Source organism: Conger conger, chromosome 13, assembly GCF_963514075.1.
Source record: "Conger conger chromosome 13, fConCon1.1, whole genome shotgun sequence".
NCBI lineage: Eukaryota > Metazoa > Chordata > Actinopteri > Anguilliformes > Congridae > Conger > Conger conger.
The window spans coordinates 13,704,818-13,729,103 of NC_083772.1; the positions used below are offsets into that span (position 1 = coordinate 13,704,818).

Consider the following 24,286-nt stretch of genomic DNA (forward strand, 5'->3'; position numbering starts at 1 on the left):
TTCACAGAAATAACAGTAAAATTTAGAACAACACCTATCAGAAAGCACAGGTATTAACTGGCGTTAAAAAACTGAAATATAATAATAATGGTATTACTAGAAACAACAAAAAGTGAATATGATGGAAAGAGAGGGGGAACATTTCCTTTGGCAGCAAGTGATGCAAAGGCAAACAGGGAGAATATTGAGAAGTAAAGAGCTCAGCAGCAAACAGGCCAGCAACTAGCAGTCTGTCCCCAGGTATGATCTGGCACAACTGGGCATTTTGAGTCACCGTGGGCCCAGGCTTTAGGCCTCACCAGTGGGAACCGCCAATATCAGAGGAGCGGAATCGAATTGTGGTACCCACCCATGTGCACATTCACTTAGCTAAACCTCTAGTCCACCAATTCACTACCCGATAACTGGAAACATTGACCCTTGCTCTTAAATGAATGAATGTACAGTGCTGCTGCTGTGTGTGCGTGCGTGTGTGGGTGGATGGGTGTGTGCATGTCTGTGTGTGTGTGGGTGGGTGTGTGCATGTCTGTGTGTGGGTGGGTGCGTCATGTGTGTGCGTGCATATCTGTGTGTGTGTGGGTGGGTGTGTGCATGTCTGTGTGTGTGTGGGTGGGTGTGTGCATGTCTGTGTGTGTGTGGGTGGGTGCGTGCATGTCTGTGTGTGTGTGGGTGGGTGTGTGCATGTGTGTGTGTGTGTGGGTGTGTGCGTGCGTGCATGTCTGTGTGTGTGTGGGTGGGTGTGTGCATGTCTGTGTGTGTGTGGGTGGGTGCGTGCATATCTGTGTGTGTGTGTGTGGGTGTGTGCATGTCTGTGTGTGTGTGGGTGGGTGTGTGCATGTCTGTGTGTGTGTGGGTGGGTGCGTACATGTCTGTGTGGGTGTGGGTTTGTGCGTGCATGTCTGTGTGTGTGTGGGTGGGTGTGTGCATGTGTGTGTGTGTGTGGGTGCGTGCGTGCGTGCATGTCTGTGTGTGTGTGGGTGGGTGTGTGCATGTCTGTGTGTGTGTGGGTGCGTGCGTGCATGTCTGTGTGTGTGTGTGTGGGTGGGTGTGTGCATGTGTGTGTGTGGGTGCTTGCGTGCGTGCATGTCTGTGTGTGTGTGGGTGTGTGCGTGCATGTCTGTGTGTGTGTGGGTGTGTGCGTGCATGTGTTGTCAATTGTAAAAGTCTAAATATCTAAATATAAGTGCTTACAAATGTACAATACATGGTCCCAGTTCTCAGTCAAGTTCTTGATTTTTTTTTTGCCCCCCAGAAGGCGTGACTGGCTGCTTGTTACTGCGCGTTTACAATAGCTACACACAAGTTAAGCAGTGCTGTTAAACTTTCATTGAACTGATTCATTGTGCATTAATTGGTTATTACAAAATACCAGCTTTAAAATTCACAGTCTGCAAAATCAAAAGAAATTTGGCACTTGTCAATTGCAAGGTTTGTCACATTTAGAATCATGGTCCCATGCCCACGAATTTACCCATACCTGCAATTAATACTGCACATATTTTCTAATATCAATCTTCCTTTCATGCATCAAGCCTCTGTTTTATTCAGTGCAATGTCAAAATATACACTCAGTGAGCACTTTACTAGAAAAAAAAAGAGTTATTGGTCTTCTGCTGCTGTAGCCTATCCAGTATTCAGAGATGCTCTTCTGCATACCACTGTTGTAATGCGTGGTTATTTGTGTTAGCTTTGACCAGTCTGGGCTCTGACCTCTCTCATTAACAAGGTATTTGCCCACAGAACTGCTGCTCACTGGATGTTTTTGGTTTTTCACATCATTCTCTGCAAACTCTAGAGACTTTGCAGGTCAGCAGTTTCTCAAATAGTCACCCTCTCTGGTGCCAACAATCATTCCATGGTCAAAATCATCACATCTCTTCCCCATTCTGGCATTTGGGCTGAAAAGCAGCTGAACCTCTTGACTATGTCTGCATGCTTGTATGCATTTAGTTGCTGTCACATGATTGGCTGATTAAATATTAACAGGCTGGTGTACAGCTCTACCTAATAAAGCGCTCACCGAGTGCATATTTTGATATACTACCCTGCTGAAAATTCTAGCAAAGACGAGCTGTTGGTCTGTGGCTGGTCAAAGCTGGTTCAAGCTGGCTAGGCTGCTAGAGTAAGCTGACTACAGGTACAGGCTGGTCAGTTGGTGAACAGCTGGTTGAGCAGAATACCGCTTAAACTAACTTGACCAACTCAGACTGGTTTCAGTTGGAATATTCAGCAGAACACAGGCAGTTCTTTCAAGAATATATAGGACAATTAAAAAAAGAAAAAGCATACAGTTGTCACTTTGTAACATATACCTTGCTGGATTTTACCTTGTCTATTAAGGTATCTGAGCATTGAAAGGATATACCCAGGAAACCATAGGAAAGTGGTTGACACCAAGCATAAACAGATTATGCTGCACTTTGAAGGGTGATTGGGAAATGTCTGGCCCAACCATAATTATTCCCTGGGTTCAATTCTTTTTTTGGAAAAACAACTGATAAAGTGTCCTTGAAGGTGTCTTAAACAGCCCTAAATAAATGGCAATTATTTTAAGCCCTAGAAATATTACCTCTTTTATTTCATAAAAAAATATCTGGCAGTAGATACTGACTGGCGGTTCACTAATTGCACCGATAGGTTGACTCCATTCACCAGCTAATATGTCAAGCTAATAGAATTGACATAATATCTGCAATGTCATCTGCAATTCTATTTTAAATTTTGTGTCAGTCATAGTATAAATATTTCCGAGGAAAATGTGCAGAGGTTAAAAATCTCTTACATTTAAACAACAACAGTTAGTAGTTAAGACAATCAGGACAATATTAAACAATAGAAACAACATAACTTTATAAACTACTGCTTTGTTTTTCCCTTACAAAGTAGAAATCTATTTAATTTAATCGAATCTACTGTATTCGTACAAATTTTTTCACTTTTTTGTCTCCCTGAAAGTGTGTGTGTGTATTGGTATGTGTATGTGTGTGCGCATGTGTGTGTGTGTGTGTGTGTGTGTGCCATTGTACATGAAAGTGTATTGGTATCAGGGGGACATACATACTTTTACATTTAAAAAAATATTAATAAAGATTTGTCTGTGTGTGTGTGTGTGTGTGTGTGTAAGCGGGTGTGCATGTGTGTGTGTGTGTGTGTGTGCAAGCAGGTGTGCATGTGTGGGTGTGTGTGTGTGGAGGTAAAGTGAGAGACGAAATGTCATATTTTGTGATGGGGCCTGAGCATACGACAGATGATGGCTCATTTACCGATTCCCTGGAATATATTTACAATCCAGACTGGACAGTGGCATGCCTGTCATTATGTGTGCCAAAGTAATACTTCAGATTTAACTGCATGCAAATGTATGGTACGGACAGCAACACTAATACATGTATTGGGCTATAGTGTATGTATGCAAGCAATGCAGGCAAACGAAACAGTGTCGATTCAGGACTGTACAATAAATAGCAATTTTTTTTTGTAATAAGAATGACCGTCACCATGAGGCATATAGACAATCTATAGTCTTAGTGTTTTTCTACTGAATGCGGTGTTATAAAAGGCTAATGTTAGATGGCATGTGAAATGCTTCTGGGAAAAACATCATCAAACAGCCCAACAGCTGTACTGATGTTTTGGCGGCTACACAGGGTGTTTGGTGTTTTGAACTACCAACCCTATGGGTCCCAGTCATGTACCCTAGCCACCAGGCAACAGGGCGTAGCCCTATCATCACTGACATCTATTGGGTGTTGATAAGACAAGAACAGAGGAGCAGAACTTCTCTCTGATCATGTGATTTTTTTCTTCCAATCACACGGAAGCTGTAAGGCCTTGCTGCTGTGATGTTTTTTTTTTTCCTGGAAGCATTTTACAGCCATCAGTACTCAGTTGTGCAAGTGCTATTTCCCAACATGAGGGAAAGTGCCCATTGGATACAATGGTGCTCTCTCTCACATACACACACACACACACACACATGCACATGCACGCGCACACACAAACACACTCATATGCACACACATGCACACACATATGCATGCACAAATGAACACACGCACATACACACACACGTGCACGAGCACACAGGAATGCACTGACATATGCACACACATGCACAAGCACACACACACATGCATGCACACACACATATGCACACACACACACACACTTGCACGTATGCTAGCTGTTTGAGAGAGTAGCTCTTTGACTCACAAAGTGAAGGAAAGAAAGAGACAAATAAAAAGAGAGGGATGGAAAGACTCTGAGCAAGAGATAGAAAAGTGAGTTAGGTATGTGTTTGGAAAACATGCCCCTAAAATTGCCCATGGGGTAGAATTTGCACCCGTTTCTGGCAAAATCTGAGGAAAGCTAAGGCAGTAGTTTGTTCCTGGGAGCTGAACCCATTGGCAGGCTGTTCCCTTCATGTTTTCTGTTAGTTTGGGGCAGTTAAATGCTTACAGAAACTGCTGGGAGAACATGGGGGGAGGTCAAATATTTGGTGAGAGACAACAGGAAGAAGCCTCTTTCATATAAAACATTAATAAGAAATGTAACAACAACAAGCATTCTCTGTTTTAACCCATATCTAGTCCCAGATCAAAACGGTCCCGGGGAGTGCAGCTTGACACCCTTGACGTGTCCCACCGAGTGGTTTGGATTCTGTTGTCTTCTCCCATTTGAGGTTCGCGACTAGGAGAGGAAGAGCCAAAATGGTGGCCGATGGTGGCGAGGGGCACTGAAATGCCCTGCAGTGGGACCAGGCCAGGGAAGGTTAGGAGCAGAGGTAGGGGGTTGGGGGGTGGGAGGGGGGCGAGGGTTTCAGTCACAGGACGACGATTCAAGCAAGGTTTAATACTTGTCTTCAGGCAAGGAATATACATGTCTAGGGGACAGAGAAAAAGAGAGAAGAAGAGATAAAGAGCAAGACGTCAACATGTAATCAACCACAATGTACACGGCTGAAGGATGCGACACACCACAGAGACGCACCACAGAACACAGCTAGGACAGGCAGCAGAGCCGATAAACATGAAGTCAGATGGGGAGCACGGAATCAGACATGACTAATCAACTCATGATTGATTCTCCCCACTGGTGTGGCTCCCAGTTGTTTTCGAGTGAATGTGCTTTGCAGCCATCATTAATGGCATGCAGTCTAAGCATACTGTAGGAGCCAGCATCACTACTTGTTTAGCCTTGCTTCCAGGGTGCATGCTTTACATAGGTGCAATACCAGCACATATTGTGTCATCTTTGTAGACAGTGGTGGCTCTTCTAGTGTAGCGTACCACCCTGGATAAAGGTACTACCAATGTTTCTCATACATGACTATATGATGATGATAATAGTGATGATGTTGATGATGATGATGATGATTATTACTATTATTAGTAGTAGTAGTAGTAGCATTAGTAAACAGTGATTGTATTTTAATGTTTACTTACAGTAACTAGTAACTAGCTACTGTAACTGGCTAGCTTGCTCTCTGATTTAATTTGCTAAGAGATTAAATACGATATGGTGGCATGGATGGTGCAGTGGGTAGCACTGCTGCCTCACAGCAAGGAGGTCCTGGGTTCGAATCCCGGTCGGCCGGGGCCTCTCTGTGTGGAGTTTGCATGTTCTCACCGTGTTAGTGTGGGTTTCCTCCCACAGTCCGAAGACATGCAGGTTAGGCTGATTGGAGACTCTAAATTGCCCATAGGTGGTGAGTGAATGGTGAGTGAGTGTGTGAGTGTGTGAGTGAATGGTGTGTGTGCCCTGCATTGGACTGGCGACCTGTCCAGGGTGTATTCCTGCCTTTCACCCAATGTATGCTGGGATAGGCTCCCTGTTCAGGATAAGCGGGTTAGGATAATGAATGAATGAATGAAATACTATCATTTATGCTGGATTCTTTTGTCAAAAATACTTAACAATGACAATGAATCGCTATGCCGGCCCTTAGTTATATTTCACAGTTAGTATGTTATGCATTTTCAACTGGTCATTATAAAAGCTTCAATTAGCACTTCAAATATAAAGTTTGCAGCTTTGAATCAAAGCTTCTGAAGGCGTAAATGCTTCCCTCAATTTGGCAGTTAATGAATGATGATGTATGACTCAGGCGGGGTGCTCCTAACAGAACAGTGTGGTTTGCACAGACCTGAACACACACAGACACACAGACACCCAGACACACACCTGTAACGCTTACAACGCAACAGAGACACCACTGGTCCAAAATGCAATTCTCGATTTACTCGAAAATAGCATAGGGAGAAAAGTTTTATAGGTTATCACAAAGGTAGAAAGGTCGACAGCCCCACCTTGGACTGTAAAAAAATGCACTGAAAACATTTCTAGGTTTCCCAGCAAGCACACACACAACCTTGCCACAATACGAGGTTAATAATGTCACAACATTATAGCAACGTTAAAGGATCTGGCATGCGGGTTCACTAGCCGGGCCGAGAATCCAGGCATCTAAGGAATGAGTGTACTAAAAGAGGGGGATGCGCATTCGTTTTCATACCTCTGAGCTCAGTAGGATTAGTGACAGGGGTGTAAAGTAGCGATTGAGAAGTCTGAATGTCTATTACCTTATTTAAAGGAATGGTCACACAGTACAGATGAGGTAATTCCATTTTGACTGGACTATATCCACCAAGACTTAATGGCCTGTTATGGCACCATCTTATTGGTTAGGCGGTATTGACTGGCAGGGAAGCTGCCCTATCAGACAAAGGTTGATGAAGGTTACTTTTTGGGGGTACACAGGAAAGGGAGGAATGGGCAGGGGTAGGGGGCGGGTGCCAATATCACATGACCACCAAAAAACACCAGGCAGGAGTGATTTTACCAGCAGGAGGGAGAGGGGCCTTCGTCAGTGCGCAGGCATCCTGGGAGCACGTAGGCTGGTTATAGTTTCCTGGTTCATTTACCCCACACACACACACACACGTACACACACAGACACAAATGTACACACACGTACGCACATGAGAAGAACATGAAACACAACAAAATGAGGAAACATTTTTCAGAGAAGGTTTTGATAGTAGACGGAAATTTCACCCACCACTGAAAAACAAACTTTTTTTTTCATCATTTGTTGGAGATGCCAAGTCTGTCGTGAGATTAGTTTGGTTTAACAGCTAAGACCATGGAACAGGACCTCCCATGCTTGTGTTTGATTGGCGTGTTTCCTGCAGGGCACTTGATGTGTGTAACGCAGGGGGCATTGGAGATGTGAGCATGATAATGCTGGGACAGTATCCAGTAATGGACCCTTCCTACCTAATTTCAGCTCGAAGGCTTAAAGGTACAATAGGTAAGATGTTTGTGTTCAAACATTGTTGCAAATCCCTTCCTATTATTGAAAAAGGCTCACTGACATGTTGACTCACCCTCTGCCTGTGTTTGTAGTTCTTAAATTCAGGTTTCAAAATATACAGTTGACGGCCCAACACTCTGTACCAAAACATTGTATAACTGTACAATAATTCAAGCTCATTGCTTGAAAATTGGTTTTAATTGCCACAGCCAATGGCATTTCAACATCAGCGCATTTGCAGAGCAGGGGGAGGGATAAACAGTGTTGTGGTTTGTTGCTGCTTTTCCTCTCTTGACCGTTAGAAGTCAGAAATTACCTATTGTACCTTTAAAGTGAAAACTTTACTTCCGTTTCAAGCCTGCAACTTCAGGTAGAGCCATCTTCAAACTGTCAGCCAGTCAAACTGATCTTGCCCCGCTTTATCACTTCACGTATTAAGGCCAATTAAAATTATATTAAATTATATTTTAAATAATACACAGTTATGTTAACTATTGAATAGAACCTCTAGGCACTGCTTCATTTTCAGTTTGCACAGCCGTGCTGAATTACAGCTGTAGGCCAAAAGGTCCAGTGGTGACACTGAGCAGTACAGCTACAGACCAGCCGCTGCAGTGAGGCTGCATGTACCCTAAGTGACCAGAGGAGTCGCTAGTGAGCACTGAAGTGGGAGTTACCATGCCAACTGAAAACCCTCATCAACATGTTACCCAATGGATACTTCTGTCTCCAGCCAGCTCAGCCAGTTCCATGGGCACCACTACATCCCACACAAGCGGATTCACTATTCACTAACTGGGAGTGCATGTTAGAGCCGGCCATGTTTTCATAATTGTCACCGTGATTTGGTTGTAAATTTTAAACCAAGAATTACTGCATATTTGTATGTGTTGGTATCGGTAACTAAATGGAATGAGAGTTTAGCTTCCGCTAGTGGTTGTATGTGTGTATGACTAACTCGAAAAAGTGACATGAAGAAATGATGTGGTCCCACGTCCTTTACAACTAAACCCAAAATGTATGTTTCTGTTTTCAGAAAACAAAATCCTGTCTTTTGTTTTGATACATGTTTTAGAACAAGTATTTTATAGTTCATTTTGATACATGAGGTATTTCATATTTTGCATCAAAATAAATACATTTTGTTGTATTTTGACCATCTCTGATCCTGGAGGGGCAGGAATTTTAAGAAGCTACAAGGTTTTTAAAATGCTACAAAATAAACAGTACGAAGCGAAATACACTGAAATACACATTACAAAAAAAAAAGAAAGAAAAAAGAAAATGTTTAACTGAGAGGGGGAATTTTAGCCTTTCTAAATGTGTTATATAGAGAAGAATCAATGCTAAGTGGAGTCAGATGAAGTGGGCCAGTCAATGGGAGTATGGAGTTCATTATGAGCCAGTGGCTTTTTCAGGAGAGCAGGACAGTGACACACACAACAAAAAATTTTTTTCAAACTTTAACAGCAACAACCGGTGTTTCCAACAAAATGCTAGCATTCTTTTTGGGCAGTGTGAAAAAAGCAAACATATGGAGCCCATACACTGTCATTGTGCTAAATGGACCATATCTGAAAAATGCATTGGAACATACTACTGCACACTCTAAAAAATGCTGGGTTATAAATCCGAAAACCATTACCTGTGGGTCGGGGAAATATTGCATTGGTTAGAGAGATAGCCCAACCAGCTGAATTTAAGCCAGTGCTACTGTAGTCCAGACCCATTGGGTTAGACACTGTTGGGTTATAAACACCCAGTGCTTGGCTAGTGTCGTATTTTTTAAATCATAGCATTGATCGCTATAATTTTTATAATTACATAACCAACCGGTTGTGCTATAGGTTGGGTTATACAATCACATTTTATGTCGATTCACACTTTTAAAAATTGTTTAGTTTAAATGGCCGCTTACCAATGATTGATAAATTGTCCCACCCATTACAAATGTCTGCCGCAATTGCTATTCTAAACAACAAATTACTGTACAAAAAAATTTAAAGCAAAATGTTTCTTTATTTCAAGATAGGAAAACAAATAGCTAAGTGCGCAGTTAAAATACATAAATATAGCTTTTCCCTTCTCTAATCTTGTAAACGTGTAAAACCCTTACATAATAAAATACATTTTCAATATAAACAGCAACAAACAAAGAACAAAACACAGTTATATTTATTAAAATACTTACAAAAACGTTGTAGAACTTATTACGTCTAGTGATCTATTTCCCAGAATGCTATGCTGCGTGGCAAAATTCCTAGGTAACAGTACACTGCTGCACAAATTCAACAATAAAAAGCTTTAATTGAGACTATGTTCAATACCCCCTGTGCAGTAACGGCAGCAAACGTCTCCTTACTTGAGACATACTATAGTGCATTCATTTTAGAACTACTCAATAGTCACAATAGTGAAAAATCTACCCCGCTACAATGGTAAAAGAGTGGTGTAGTGCCTCTGATTGGTGGTGTGGTGCCTCTGATTATACCCGTAGACTCTGTCGTTAGGCATATAGCTGGAACTTGACCATGACGTTCGCCGGACAGCAATGCATTACTGAATTTCCCATCTCAGACTTTTTGTGTTGCTTCTGGCTTCATCATTAAGCTACAATTACAAATTAAAAATGCTTTAACTTCAAATCAGCTTTCCATTCCCACAAAATCTCTTGTCTCTTGATTATTCATAAATATTCTTAAAACTCATGGCACCAGTTTCACAGATACAGATTAAGCCTGACCCATAGTACCATATGTATGGACACTAGCCAGTCAGCAACTTCAATAATACTGAACCACATGGAAAATGAGCAGAGGCTGTGGCCCTCCAAGATTCAAGTGTGAGTTCCCTGAACTTATTTTCAACCAATACTTACAATATGCCACCAATTTACTAACCAGCCACTAAACAGGTACGGTATGTAAAAATGGAGAACTGGGTTTTCTGAATTCAGCTGCCATCATAATCCAGACAGATTTGTTTTTGTAAATCCCTCTGAGGTACGTACATACAGTATGATGTGGGACATTACCCATACTGACGGTGACTGAATGAGAGATTCAATAGCGTTGGGTGGGTAACCTAACCCAACACTGTAAAACAGGGCAGCAAAGCCAAAAGTGACCCAACACCTGTGATTTAAAGGCAGGGTTCTACGAACAACCCAGAATTTTTCAGAGTGCATCGTGCAATGGGTAAAACGGAGAAAGAAAGACAGAAAGAGGATTAAAATAGTAAAGGGATCAGCGAGACGTGAAAGGAAGAAAGAGAGGAAAAAAACAACATGCACCAAAGTGAGAATGAGAGAGAATGTGTGTGAGAGAGAGAAAGAGAGGGAGAGGGAGAGAGAGAGAGGAGAGGGAGAGAGAGAGAGGAGAGAGAGAGGGAGAGGGAGAGAGAGAGAAGGCAAAGAGACAGACAGAGAGAGAGAGGGAGAGAGGAGAGAGAGAGAGAGAAAGAGAGGTTCTCACTTGGTTCCCTCTTCGGCGCCCCCCTCTCCATCCGTTTTCCCCTCCTCGTCGGTCTTCTGCTCATCGGAGAGCGGCTCCTGTTTCTGCTTCCTGCGTATGCACTTCACCACCACCATGGACAGGATGAGCAGGGCCAGGATCCCCCCCACGGACGCGCCGATCGCCACGGCGATGGTGGAGTCCCGGGGGGGTGGCACTGCGCCAATGGAGAGGGGAGGGAGGTCACGGCAGACCGGAGAGGTCAGGAGATTCAGGGAACCGTTAAAAGCACGGAGAGCGAGCGCCCATCGCGGGGAGAGGGTTTGACAGAGAGAGGGAGAGAATGAATGAGGGTGGCAGGTTGAGATGGGAGGGAGAGGGACAGAGAGAGAGAGAGAGAGGAGTTATAAACGTGTAGGAATGTGCGGGTAAAACTAGATTTAGCGCGCCCGGGCCATTACAGCGGCAGGGCCGGGGCAGTAAGTCACAGGTCCAGCCGAAGCCGGCTCTGGGTTATTAAACTGTCATTTAACCAGGCTCTGCTTTAATGGCGGAGGCCTGCTTGGTCTGCAGGCCTGTGGGCAGATTTAAAGCTTCCAGCACGCTACCGGAGAGCTACCACGACCACAGAGGATGGCCAGCCCATCAATAAGTAAGCGCAGGACTCTGCTGAGTCATTACCCCCGCAGCCTGACGGCCTGCTGGGGCCGAACCCGGGGGTTAAAGAGACAGGCAAGGTCCGTTAAGCTCTCAGAGAAGACGGCGGTACCATCGCCCCTCACAACACAGTGTCAAACGGCCAACTCACCTTAGCTTGGAAATTAGCATATCGCCCCCGCCGTTTCCATACGTAACCAAATTATCTAGATGAACTGAAAAGCAATTAACGTTTTGAATCTGCTCAAGGACACGTGTACGACATATCTAAATCCAACAAGTTCATGCCTCAGCACTTATACTTAGCCTTCAGCTCACTAAAGGTAACAAGAATGACTTCAGCTTTTCCAATTAGATTGGTTTAAATAGTAATTGCCTGCATTTTTATAGCGCCTTTATCCAAAGCGCTGTACAATTAATGTTTCTCATTCACCCATTCACACACACACACACACACACACACACTAATGGTGATTGGCTGCTATGCAAGGCACCAACCAGCTCGTCAGGAGCAATTAGGGATTAGGTGTCTTGCACAGGGACACTTTGACGCACCCTCCAATTATGGCCGACCGCTCTTACTTCCTGATCCAATGTCTTCCCATACTTAATTGACTCATAATTAATTGATTGAATGAAACACTTGAGCTATTGAGTTGTTAGAGTCGCAGTGCTTACGTTCTGTGAGGACGGAGAGGTTAATGGCACCATGCCCCTGCTGGCGGTCCGGGGGATTGCGCACGTAGCAGTTGTAGATGCCGTTGTCGGACAGCTGTATGTCGGAGATGGTGACGGACACGTCGTTCTTGTCCAGGTTCCCCGCGAACAGCACGCGGTCCCCGAAGCGTGCCGTCTTCACTGTGGTCATACGGTGCTTGTAGGTCATGAACTGAGGAAACAGGATGATTAAAGGATGATGCGTGTGTTTGAGAGAGAGAGAGAGAGAGAGAGAGAGAGAGAGATGGGGGTGGGGGGGTGCGGGGTTTGGCCAGTATTAGAATATTATTAGAATGTTACGCACCTCTTCAAGCAGCACCTCTCCCCATCCCTCCCTACCTCCCTGTGATCCTTAATTCCTGTCTTTGTGATTTACTTTGTGTTTTGGTATTTTTAGTTGGCTAGGTAAGCAGCATTTGGATAGTTAAGTCTGGTCACTTTTGCTTTGTTGTTTGTTCATTTGTTGTTTAAAAAAATAATAAATAAATAAATAAAAATAGGCCCTGGTCCTTATCTTTGTACGGGTAGCAATTGAAATTGTACTTCCCTCTAGGGTCTTTCTGCGCACTTAGCCCTGGTTATGGGTATGCACTTTGTTGTACGTCGCTATGGATAAGAGCGTCTGCCAAATGCCAATAATGTAATGTAATGTAATGTAATGTAATGTAATGTATTCAGTTATTTAGTCAAGATCATACTAATGGTTAAATTGACTCTCTTAATTTATTTTATACTGGCAGAATATATTTAAGACACAGACTATAATCTCTCTTCGGCTCCATCTGAAGTAGCACCTTCCCTCTCTTCCCACAAAACATTTTGACTTTGACCTCCAATGAAGGTGAAGCAAAGAAGGATGCCATTTTGAAGTGGGGCCAGTCCCACAGAAATGCTTAATAGAGAAGTGGTCACAATGAAAGAAAGAGAGGAGGTTTGACAGGAGGCCAGAGGGAAGTAGAGCGGCGCACACAGGAGCGATGGATGGAGGGATGGAGAGTGAGGTGACGGAGGGGGGGAACAGACTCAGTGAGTCTCACCATCTCCTCCTCCTCGTCCGTGGCGTTGCTGGACTCCTTGTACGTCCAGTTCATGGCGAACTTGGCGTGGTCCACCTTGTAGCAGGAGGTGAAGGTGCAGGACAGCTTGACCAGCGTGCCGTTGAGGGCGTTCAGATGGTGGGTCACCAGCACATCCATGCCGGAGGCGGGAGAGCCTGGAGAACACGCAGTGCAGCGCTGACACGGCCGCCATTTTAATCACACACTCCGTGAACATGCTACTTTACAGCGCTCATTCACACACTCTGTGAACATGCTACTTTACAGTGCTCATTCACACACTCTGTGAACATGCTACTTTACAGTGTTCATTCACACACTCCGTGAACATGCTACTCTACAGCGCTCATTCACACACTCTGTGAACATGCTACTTTACAGCGCTCATTCACACACTCTGTGAACATTCTACTTTACAGTGTTCATTCACACACTCCGTGAACATGCTACTCTACAGTGCTCAATCACACACTCCATGAACAGGCTATTTTATAACAGTTGACACACTTTGTGAACATATTACTTCAGCTATTAACACACTCCAGTAGTTAATCTATAGCAGCTACTCACAACAAAAGGTGTGGTTGTTACGTTACAGTACAGTACACACTACGAGCAGTATTTCCTTTGTAACATTTATTTATACATTTGTTGTAATTAAATGCATTTTCAATAGGATTTCTAACACTCCTTGTATATATGCTGCTTAACCTTACACATGTGAATATGTAATAATAATTATAATAATAATATAAAGGAAAATATAATAATAATAATAATAATAATAATAATAATAATAATAATAATAATAATATAATGACAATATAATATCATGTAATAATAATAATAATAATATGTCACTTCAGAAGATGTTACTTCAGAACATCTGTTCAACAGGTGACACACAGGTGCTGTGATCCGGGCAGGAAAGGTTTGCTTTGAAGTAAATAACATTTCCTGACACACCCAGTCTTTATGACACTCACAAAACACACACTGCAAATTGTTAATGTTCAGAGGTCATTGATGCGCCCAGTGTAGCTGTCAATGTAGTCAGGAAGGGCTGCCATTTGTGAGGGGCATGAGAGCTGGGGTTTCTGGTCAATGTTGTTTAAACTAGTTTTGGGGACTGTCAGGCCGAAGGAGATAAGGGGAAGATGTTTTAGTTGAGGGGTCAATAAGTCATGGGAATCGTGACCGACTACCAGGCCACTTCCAAGGGGGAAGACTCTCATTTGGGCACTGCTGTCATTACACCGGTGACTGCTCTCCTAGATTAAATATTCAAAACTGCTATTAAGATAGTAAATAGACCTGGTAAAACCTTGAAAGAATTGTCCATGTGATCCTTGTATTATTGCATTAAGTCTTATGTAAATGGATAATGAGGAGGGACGTTTCATGATAACTGCAACATAATACATAAGGGTAATCTGTTTGGTATGGATGTGATCTGGTAAAATCAAGGAATCGGATGAGATACATTTCATACCAAATGGAGTTTAATTACTCAAGGGAAAACCTACACGTCCTCTCCTGGTAATCATCTCATTTTCCCTACTTAACAACCCCCAAGGATGTGTTATGTACGGTGCAGAGAACCCAGACGCAGACCACAGGATAATCCAAAAATCTTAGTTTAATGTTCAGTGGTCAAAAGCCAAGAGATCCAGTACAAAGCCAAGAACGAAAAGCAAAAGAATAGTCGAAAAACAAGCGAGAGGTCAAAATCCAGGAAATCACAGGGCGAAGGTACAAAAGGGCAAAAACAAACTCAAAAATACAAAACAACACGTCGAAAAACCAGAAGATCAGATGAGCAAACAAAACAAGAGGGCAAGGCAGGTACAGAAGTCAAGGCAAAGGGGTGTCTATCATGAATCTCAATAATAAGGCTTAAAATCGGCACTTACTACGATCAACGTTCTGACAAAGAAGCATACTGAGAATGGGGTTTAAATACAAGAGGGAAGGTGACAATCTAGGCGGGGCAGAGACAAATGTGGGCTAAACAAATTGACAACAGGTGGGAAAACATAATGGGTTAATAACATAATAACAGAGGGGAGACGAAAACGCGGACTGGATGCACAAAACCAACATGTAGAAAACATACGGCTCCGGATTAGGGAGTAGACATTGCACAGGTTGAAGACGTAGTGATAGTTAAGAGACAGGTGCGAACACTTCGCTGAAACAAATGAGTAACAAGGGATAGCATAGGAAGGCGGAGTTATAGAACAGAGCAGAAATGCTAAGAGATTAAGTTAGTGAGTTAGTAATGTGAATATTTCTAAACTACCAAATAAAATGATTGTTAGTTAGTTAGTTAGACAGACTAATACGATATTAATCGTATTAGTACTGTACAAAACCTAGATTAGTAGTAGTTAGTAAGAATAGTGCTTTACAACATTTAACTACCAAGACAAAGCAGGAAGTAAGAAAACGTGAGTGATGAAAATAATTGGAAACCTGAAAATACCGTAAACACCTGAATAGTGGGGCACGCAGACAGAGGGGTGACTAGACTGGCAAACATTCAGACGCAGACATAACAGGGGAGGACAATAGAGAACTGTAATGGAAAACATAAACCAGGTAACTATGAAAAATGAATAATAAACAAGAATAAACATGAAAACATACAGAACAAATACAGAAACATTACAGGGTGGGGGTCTAAATTCCAGATTTGACCACCCCTCCAGGTTGATTTATGGCACTGCCGCCTGGTTTCGAACGTATGATTTGGCATAAAAGCAAGGGCGACAGACCAATCTGGGAAGATCGTATTCGACTTCCCACACAGCATATTGTATGTATATGTAAGTATCAGGAAGATCGTATTCGACTTCCCACACAACATGTCCTGGGTATGTATGTATGTATGTATGTATGTATGTGTAGCAGGGGAAGACCGTAACCGGCTTCCCGCACAGCACGTTCTATATATGTGTAGCAACGGAAGATCGTAATCGGCTTCCCATACACGGCATATGCTATACTCTTTGTTTGTGTGTAGCCAACGCAGGCTAGGTACGATGATTTACTCTATCTCTATTCTTAATTTGTGTATTTGTAATTGACTGTGATATTCTACGCTAACTGCCTACCTGTCTGCGAATAAACTATTTTGTTTGTAACTTGCGTGATCTCCATGACTCTAATTCATCTTTTACCTTTTCAGCCTAAATTACAACTGAATACTGGATACTGAATACTGGGAAAATGGGGGCTAAAGACCGACCGATCGGTGGCTTGGTACATCTGTCGTAGTTCTAAGCTGTGAGGCCAGCAAGTTTCTGCCCATTAAAGGATCGGTGACGCACAGCTCTTGTAATTTGATGGGAAGGGAACCCCTGGGCGTTACGGTGCTGGTTCCTGTCAAATTAGCTCTAAGGAGCCCAGTTAATGCTACACCGACCTGGGCTCGCAACTATCATGGCAGGTTTGCATGTAGTGTGTTGACTGGACCCTCAGCCTCTGAGTTCTCCACCGAACTGATTTCAGCAATAATGCTAATCCCGGGAGCATATATTGAGTAATGGTGGCGCAGGTACGAGTCGAGTGTAATCACTCCCGAGGTTTGCGTAAGTTTCAAACCTAAATTTCTAAATTCTAATCTTAAATGGAGTCAGATAAACGAGTAAAACTATAGTAACCACTAAGCCTACAATATGGCCCCGTTTGAGAACGGAGAATATTAAGAATTGTACTGATCCGTTTCAGGCCAGCCGTAAGCGGGATATGGGGCAGGTCAATCCATATCCGATCCGTGGCAACGGACCCAGTATATTCTTAAACATAATTGTGCTCTTTTCTTGGACAGAAGATAGTAATAACCCTACTAATGTTCTCCCAGCAACGCCAGAAGGAGAAGCACGCAAAACCCCCTTCGGCCCTCGCTAAATTCCGTCATTGGGTTAGCGTGGGGTTTTACAGCCTGTAGCGTAGTGTGACTAAGGTAAATGACTGGGACACGCAAGGTCGGTGTTTCTAATCCTGGTGTAGCCACATTACATTTTACAATTGTTTTCACACTTGTCTCAATACCATGTCCACTTTTTCAAAACACTTAACACATTCACCATATCATTAGACTATGTGAACTAAACTGTGGACATTTTAGCATTGCTTTCATATTAAAGGCATTCAATCGCCACGTCTTCCAAAATTCATGAATACCTCTCTCAGCCAGTGTTCACTACCAGCAAAAGTTTGTACAAATACAGCAAATTTTAATAATATAATAATAATTTTTTTTTTTTGCAGCCTTGTTACCATCTATACAAAAGTGATCATACTTGCATTGAAATGTGCATGTATATATGGTAAATATAGATGTAGTTGTCACTGAAGAGATTTTTCCACTATTACTGCTGTATATCTACTGTTGAAACACCTGGCTGTCATTTCAGTTAACAACCTACCCAGGTGTTTGTTGTTTGTGTCCCGTTACCACATATACAAAAGGGGCCACCTTTGGATTGGCATTTTCATTCTTTAGCCTTGGTGGGGAAAATGGATGCAGCCAGAGGTAGAGGAAGAAGACGTCGTGGAAGAACAGTTGTGTCTGATGAAATCAGAGCCACAGTCATTGATCATGTGGTAAATCATGGTCTGTCCCTGAGGGAAGCAGGTTGAGGGTTCAACCAAACTTGCATAGATCCACAGTGGGTTCAATAGTGAGGATTTTAGGAGGATACAATAGTCGGGATGGTCATTGTCAACAACAGCATCAGGTTGAGAGAAATACGCAACAACATAATCGCAGAGAAGAACATATTTCCAAACATTGACAGTGTACGCACTACAACCATTTCAAGAGTGCTACAGAAACATCAGATCAGGATGAAGCAGTTGTACACTGTCCCCTTTGACAGGAACTCTGAGGGTGTCAAGGAACTCAGGTACCAATATGAAGTTTATGAAGGTATATGTGAAGGTTTAGGAGCACCACCCACATGAACAGATGTCACTTCTAGATGCAATGGCTGCTGCTGGTGTATGGACATAACAGTGGAACACATCCAGGGCTGGATAAGGCACGCAAAAAGATGTTTTCCTCGGTGTATAGCAAGAGATAACATTCGGAGTGATGTTGATGAAAATATATGGCCAAATGCAGAGGACAGGATGGATGGGCCAGGCCAACAGTAGACTTTACTGATAGACAGGCAGTATATGCGCAAATTACTGTATATAGTGAAAATATTGCTTTTTGGGATGTATTTGTTATTGATTGTAATGTATTTTGAGTAATTGATTGTATTGCATTGCTCCAGGGGAGGATTGTCTCCTGCTTAGTCTAATCAACTGTACGTCGCTCTGGGCAAGAGTGTCTGCCAAATGCCAATAATGTAATGTAATGTGTGTGGTAGCACCTTAACAAGTATTTACTGACACCCCCAGTTCAGAGCAAACTTTCAAACACACTTACAAAAGCAATACTTCAACAGAGACACAACAGCCCCTCAGCAGCAATTACAATATCACACAATTACCCCCATGACCTCTGCACTGATAGTCTAGTGACTAATGCTCTGAGCAGAGAAGTCATTACATAACAGCGTTATTGCTACAGAATCTGTACTTATTGTCTGCGTGTGTGTACATTTGGACTGAGAATGCTGTTGGAAATGATGATTTGCATATGAAAGCCCTTTTGGTCTGTCTCAGTGGGCAGAACCACACATTGCAGAACACCCTGTCACTGTCTGCGACGGCAGACGCAATGCAGCGTGAGATTGTGTGTGTCTGAGTGTGACTGTGTGTGCCTGCGTGTGTGAGTGCGACTGCAAGTGTCTGTGTGTGTTTGTGTGACTGTGTGACTGGAGTATGACCGTGACAGTGTGCCTGTCTGTCTGTGTGTGTGTGTGTGCATGTGTATGTGCATGTGTGTATGCGTGTGTGTGTGTATATGTGCATGTGCGTGTGTGTATGCGTGTGTGTATGTGTATTTGTGTGTGTGTGTCTACGTGTGCATGATTATGTGTGTGTATATGTGAGTGTGTGTGTGTGTGTGTGAATGTGAATGTGTGTGTGTATACATGTGTGCATGCACATGTGTGTATGCGCTCTGCACCACTCCCTCCCTCTGCAGTTGGGAGTTGCTGTATTCCTGGACGAGTTCCCACTGTTGCTGCAATCATTCTCCATCAGACTGGACCACTGCAGTAGCAGCAGCAGCCGCCTCTACCCCCTCCCCCTGCCACCCTGTCCCATCCCATCTCAGCCTACCCCCTCCTCTCTCTCCCTCTCTCTCCCTCTCTCTCTCTCTCACCCTCTCTCTCTCCCTCTCTCTCTCTCTCCTTCTCTCTTTGCAGCACTGCAGTCCCCCCACCCCAGCAGGACCAGGTGTCCTTTGGTGACAATGCAGCATAGCACCTTTTTGGGGGGGGGGGGCAGGACAGAGGCCCGCTCCCAGTCACACTCTCGCCCTCACTCACACACACGCAGTACGCCACACTCTGACACTCATTCCCCCACGCCGCATTGGGGCGCGTGCCGGAAAACGCCGGTTGGCCCCGCGCACGCGCTCCCAGACATGTGCCGAGTCAGCAGCGCAGGGTGAGGAACCGCCCCCCCCCCCGCCTCTCCCGCCCGCGCCCCTCACGCTGTGCGCAGCGCCCTCCTGCTCCAGAGCCGGGGACATCACAGCCCCGCTGACCGCACAACTTCAAACGTCCGGGGCGCGGGAGATAAATCTCCCACCCAAAGTCCCAGGGTGACCGCTGAAGTCACATTGGCACAAGAACCCCAGCAGCTGCCCGACAGGGACTGAGACTACCTTGGCACTGCCGACTGTGTTTCCTCTTTCCCCCAGAGAGTCTCTCCTCTCGCTGTGTCGCCACTGCTGAGGTTAACGCTCGTGGCACACGCCCGCTCCTGTTTTCGGCAAAGTGCTGACTGCTGGTTAGCGTCAGGATCCGTCGATCGGTGAACGCGCGTATCGATGTGCCGTCTCCTGCCATGCAGGGTCAGCCAATCAGAGAGCTGCTGTGTCACTCACGACCAAATTCATTAGTCGCTGAAAATCAATACCTGATCATGTTGGAACGACCCCCCTCGTGTGCCTTTCACAGTCAGGACTGGCGCAGGACATTAAACGCTACAGCATATCTCTACCTCCTGTCCCCATCCCCCTCTCCACCACCGCCCCTTCTCTTTCCTTCTTCCACACACCCCACCCTTCTCTCCTCTCTCTGTCCTTTTCCTTTTTTTCTCTCCACAAACTCAAGGTCACTGGAAAAAATACCTGTTTTCAGTGTTCTAAAGTGTCCTGCACAAGCACACACAGACAAACACACATGCACAGACACACACACACACACACACACACACCATTCATTCACACACATGCACTCACGCAGCATTCACACACTGACAGGCAAGTGTGCAGGCACGCGCACACACACACAATGCACCAAAATAATGCACTCGTTCTGGCTCAACTCAATAAACACCAAACAAAATCTCTCTTGGGTGCATCAGCACTGTTTTAAAAAATGATACAGAAACATTATACAGAAACACTTCATGAGGCAGGAGTGGATCTGTCAGTGACCTCTGTCCGCAGAAGACTTCACAGGACAAACAAACAGAACAAACAAGCTGCACTGCAAGATGCAAGCCACAAGTTAGCCACGAAAACAGGATGGCCAGGTTACAGTTTGCTAAGAAATATCTAATAGAGCCCACCGAGTCTCTTAAAAAGGTAATGCAAGGCTCTTCTTGGTTCACTTGCGGCTCATTAAGGGAAGAAAAACTGGTAGCCCCACTTATAGTCCTATGCAAGGGTGTCAAGAGTCTATCCCATCCCCAGCCTCAAAGTCTCAGAAATCAACTTGACCCATGAGCAAGGAGAAATTTTGGCTTGCAAAACTGAAATGTCCCCGTGGCTCATATGCTATTCTGTTCACCTGCTTCGTGGCTCCATATTTATGGACCTAAAAAACGCCACAAACAGGCAATCTATTCAGAATGTCTGTTAAATACTAACTTACGTAACTTGGAAAATGTGTGTTGTGATGACTGCCTGGTGCATGTGGACTACCGTGTTTCTTCCCCGCTACAGAGATCAGCTTGTAGAAACGTTGCTCTCTACTCCCTCTAGTGGCGGATCGCGTAATATCCGTTTGAGGAGAATACGGGTACTGTGTAATGAGCCCGTCCGCGCCAGAACTTGTTATTCCTGCACCGTCATCTTCATCTGGCAAATGAAACGCGTACGTGGAAGCTTACTGTAATCGGTTCTAATTTTTTATTAGGAAACACCTTTATCTACAATTTCACTTGTAATTATTTTCTTGCAAGGTTACCCCAAATTAGAAATGTAAATAATAACAAATGGTAAAATAACCGTCGGTGTGTGAGTCTGCGTGTGAATGGCTGAATGGGTCAATGAGAGGCAACAATTGTAAAACGCTTAGGAAAAAATGCAGTCCATTTACCAATAACAACAACAATAATAAAAATAATAATAATAATAACACATTTAAAGTAATAGTAATATGTTGCACATTCATGGGTGGCAGAATTGATTGACTTTGTATTTTCATTTACATTTGCATTCAAGTATTTGCATGCATTTTTATATATTTTAACACTTATATTCATTCATGTCCACATCGCAAAGTAACATCAAAGGACATATACAGTAGAGACAGTCAATGCATAATAACGATATGGAGACTTTCAGGCTCATTGGGTATAGGTAGCAGCGCCACCTCCAAACACGCGCGCTCGCGCACACACACACACACACACACACACAGACGGGGCAGGATTCCTTGGATTTTTGGCAGTTATTTTTAGCCTCCACAAGTTGCTCTTGACATCACTCTAATACAAGTGAATCTTCGTCTCATTTGTCCGCAAGACCTTTTTCCAGAACTCTGCAGGCTCTTTTAGCAAGCTTTAACCTTAAACGCATCCTGTTATTACGGCTTACTGTCCTCCAAAAGCAATCAAAAGCCTGGAATCAAGACCAGATACTGAAAGCAGAATTATATCTGCATTAAGGAAGCGATTGAACACACCTGACTTACACCACTAGCTATTTGCGCCAACATTATGGTGAGGTGGAGGATCACAAATTCAAAATTGTGGTGTACAGATTCAAATCAATGAAAACATATGTATTTTCCCCAAGACTATGGAGCTCACTGTATACCATTCATATTACAAAAAAACGTATTGTATAATGTATTAGTATAACGTATTTCCCTACTTTCAACAGCAGGGAACGATGCAGAGCATAACGCGTGCTTGTGTTATTTCTTATTAACTCCTCTTTAAATAATTTGACGAGCTGCTCTTTGAATGGTGGTTTACTTCGATGCGAAAAAAAGTAGTAGCCTACAGAATGCAACAAGACATTGAATGTGGTCTCTTGTCCAGATGTTCTAAATGGCCATCACTCCATAGGCCAAGGTGTGGCGAAAACCGTGCGGATCGGCAAGCTAACAGTTGCTCTTTCTGTGCAATCAATTTATTTGTAAGGGGAGAATAACATCGAATTGGAATTGGAAAGTTAACAGAAACAACAGTACGGCAATAAATACTGCCCGTTGCTGTTGAAAGATACCGTGCACGAGAAATTAGCATAACTGGTTGCTAAGCAGATTTGGCACCCGTTGCAGGAGTGGCTAGATTGTTGTGCAGCTACTGCATCGCCTGGCGCAGTACCACTGGTAGTAGGCTAATACACAACACGCAACAAACCCACACCAGCCACCACAACTGGTCGCACGGAATTATTTGATTTTAAAAAAGTAGGCCATCCTGCTAGCCACGAACGTTGCTATAAATATGCGCTCTCCATAATTAATATAGTAGCCTGTCTCAATAACATCACCTGCGTGCGACACCCTACTGCGCTTGCGGCAACAGTGTTAGCATGGTAGTTTATTTAATGGCGTTATATTGTCAGATTGTAGACTACTTATCATATAGCCTGTGTGCCTGTGTCCCACACGTTTGTTGTAAGAGGTTTTAATGTGAGGCAAGGACAATCAGATGGGTGATGATCAAGAGGGCCTCCCCGTACACACCATATCCCAAACACACACACACACACACGTTTATAGTTATTACTGTATGGTATAATTTTCAGTCCGATCACACATCCACTGGTATTATTCGTAGTCAGTAGGATACATACCTCCGCGCACGCACAAACAGGCTATTCTACGTGTTGCACAACAATCACTTTCTGCGCATTTAACACTCGATATGCAAACACGCGAGTTTTTATCTTAATTCCCGTAGCCTATTAGACAAGCTACAACGGAAGACACCGCCGATAGAGCTTTTTAGTACTTACCCATCATAAGAATCACCAATCCTACAATGCTCAGGCTGACTGCTGGCATCCAGGATGCGCTTCGCGTTTGAGAAGATGAAGACATTTTGTGTTTAGTTTTGACGTGTTCTTTCACACAGACCGCGTATAAACGTTGCTATCTTTCCTGTCTTTCAATTAAAAAAGCGTAAACAAAATAGGAAATAGTGGCATTATTTTTCAGTGCTATAATATGGCTGGCAGTGACTGTAGCCGAGGATAGAGTTGATTTTACGGTTGCGGGTGTCCCATGGAAGGGGGGGTTAAATAGTCATTTTCACTCTGCCTCTGCCTGCCCCTCCCCCAATTACAGCTCTTGGAAAGATTATACACGGTAAAGCTAAAACCACATAATCTACAATTACATTAGGGCATGATGTATCTAATTGACCTATTGATGGTAAGTAACAGGTTTAAAAAAAAAAAGTCAGACGCAGACTGAAGACCCATCTCTGCAGACTACATCTTGTCTCGCCTACTATTTCCACCCACTAGAGCTCCAATTTTTGCATTAATCCATCCCATTTATTATGACTTTTTTTACATGTATGTATTTATTTATTCTTTTTTCATTACTGTGTATTTTGCGCGTATACTAAGTGCATTTAGGATGTATACTGGTCTGGGATTGTCATTTCCTAGGTCTGGCACAATTCCACTTGTAAAAACATGTTATGATATTCTAGATTGCTATGGATAAGGGGATATGAATATAATAAAATGTAGTGGAAAATATTTT

The 24,286-nt window shown here is 43.5% G+C and overlaps 1 protein-coding gene across 4 annotated transcripts; it reads right to left on the bottom strand.

The window, feature by feature from the left end:
- Window positions 1-1,766: 1,766 nt before the first annotated feature.
- On the bottom strand, window positions 1,767-24,012 carry scn2b (sodium channel, voltage-gated, type II, beta). Of its 4 annotated transcripts, XR_009704643.1 has the most exons (6): window positions 23,530-24,012; window positions 13,179-13,354; window positions 12,103-12,313; window positions 10,789-10,984; window positions 6,842-6,910; window positions 1,767-4,882 (listed from the first exon to the last, which is right to left on the bottom strand). XR_009704643.1 is itself a non-coding variant. In XM_061217588.1 (5 exons), the coding sequence occupies exons 1-5, from the start codon at window positions 23,612-23,614 to the stop codon at window positions 4,849-4,851; spliced, it is 702 nt and encodes a 233-aa protein (XP_061073572.1). In that variant the 5' UTR covers window positions 23,615-24,012; the 3' UTR covers window positions 1,767-4,848. The 4 variants fall into 4 exon arrangements, 3 of the variants coding, with proteins under 3 accessions (XP_061073572.1, XP_061073573.1, XP_061073571.1); XM_061217588.1 differs by lacking the exon at window positions 6,842-6,910; XM_061217589.1 differs by lacking the exon at window positions 1,767-4,882 and having other exon boundaries at window positions 6,826-6,910.
- Window positions 24,013-24,286: the final 274 nt, after the last annotated feature.

Excerpts from the sequence above, each read along its gene's own strand:
- scn2b (XM_061217587.1), bottom strand. The coding sequence starts at position 23,614 with ATGTCTTCATCTTCTCAAACGCGAAGCGCATCCTGGATGCCAGCAGTC. Across the intron at positions 13,355-23,529 it reads ATTGGTGATTCTTATGATGG|GCTCTCCCGCCTCCGGCATG; the intron begins GTAAGTACTAAA and ends CGTGTTCTCCAG. Across the intron at positions 10,985-12,102 it reads CCTCTCCGTCCTCACAGAAC|TGCCACCCCCCCGGGACTCC; the intron begins GTAAGCACTGCG and ends CCATTGGCGCAG.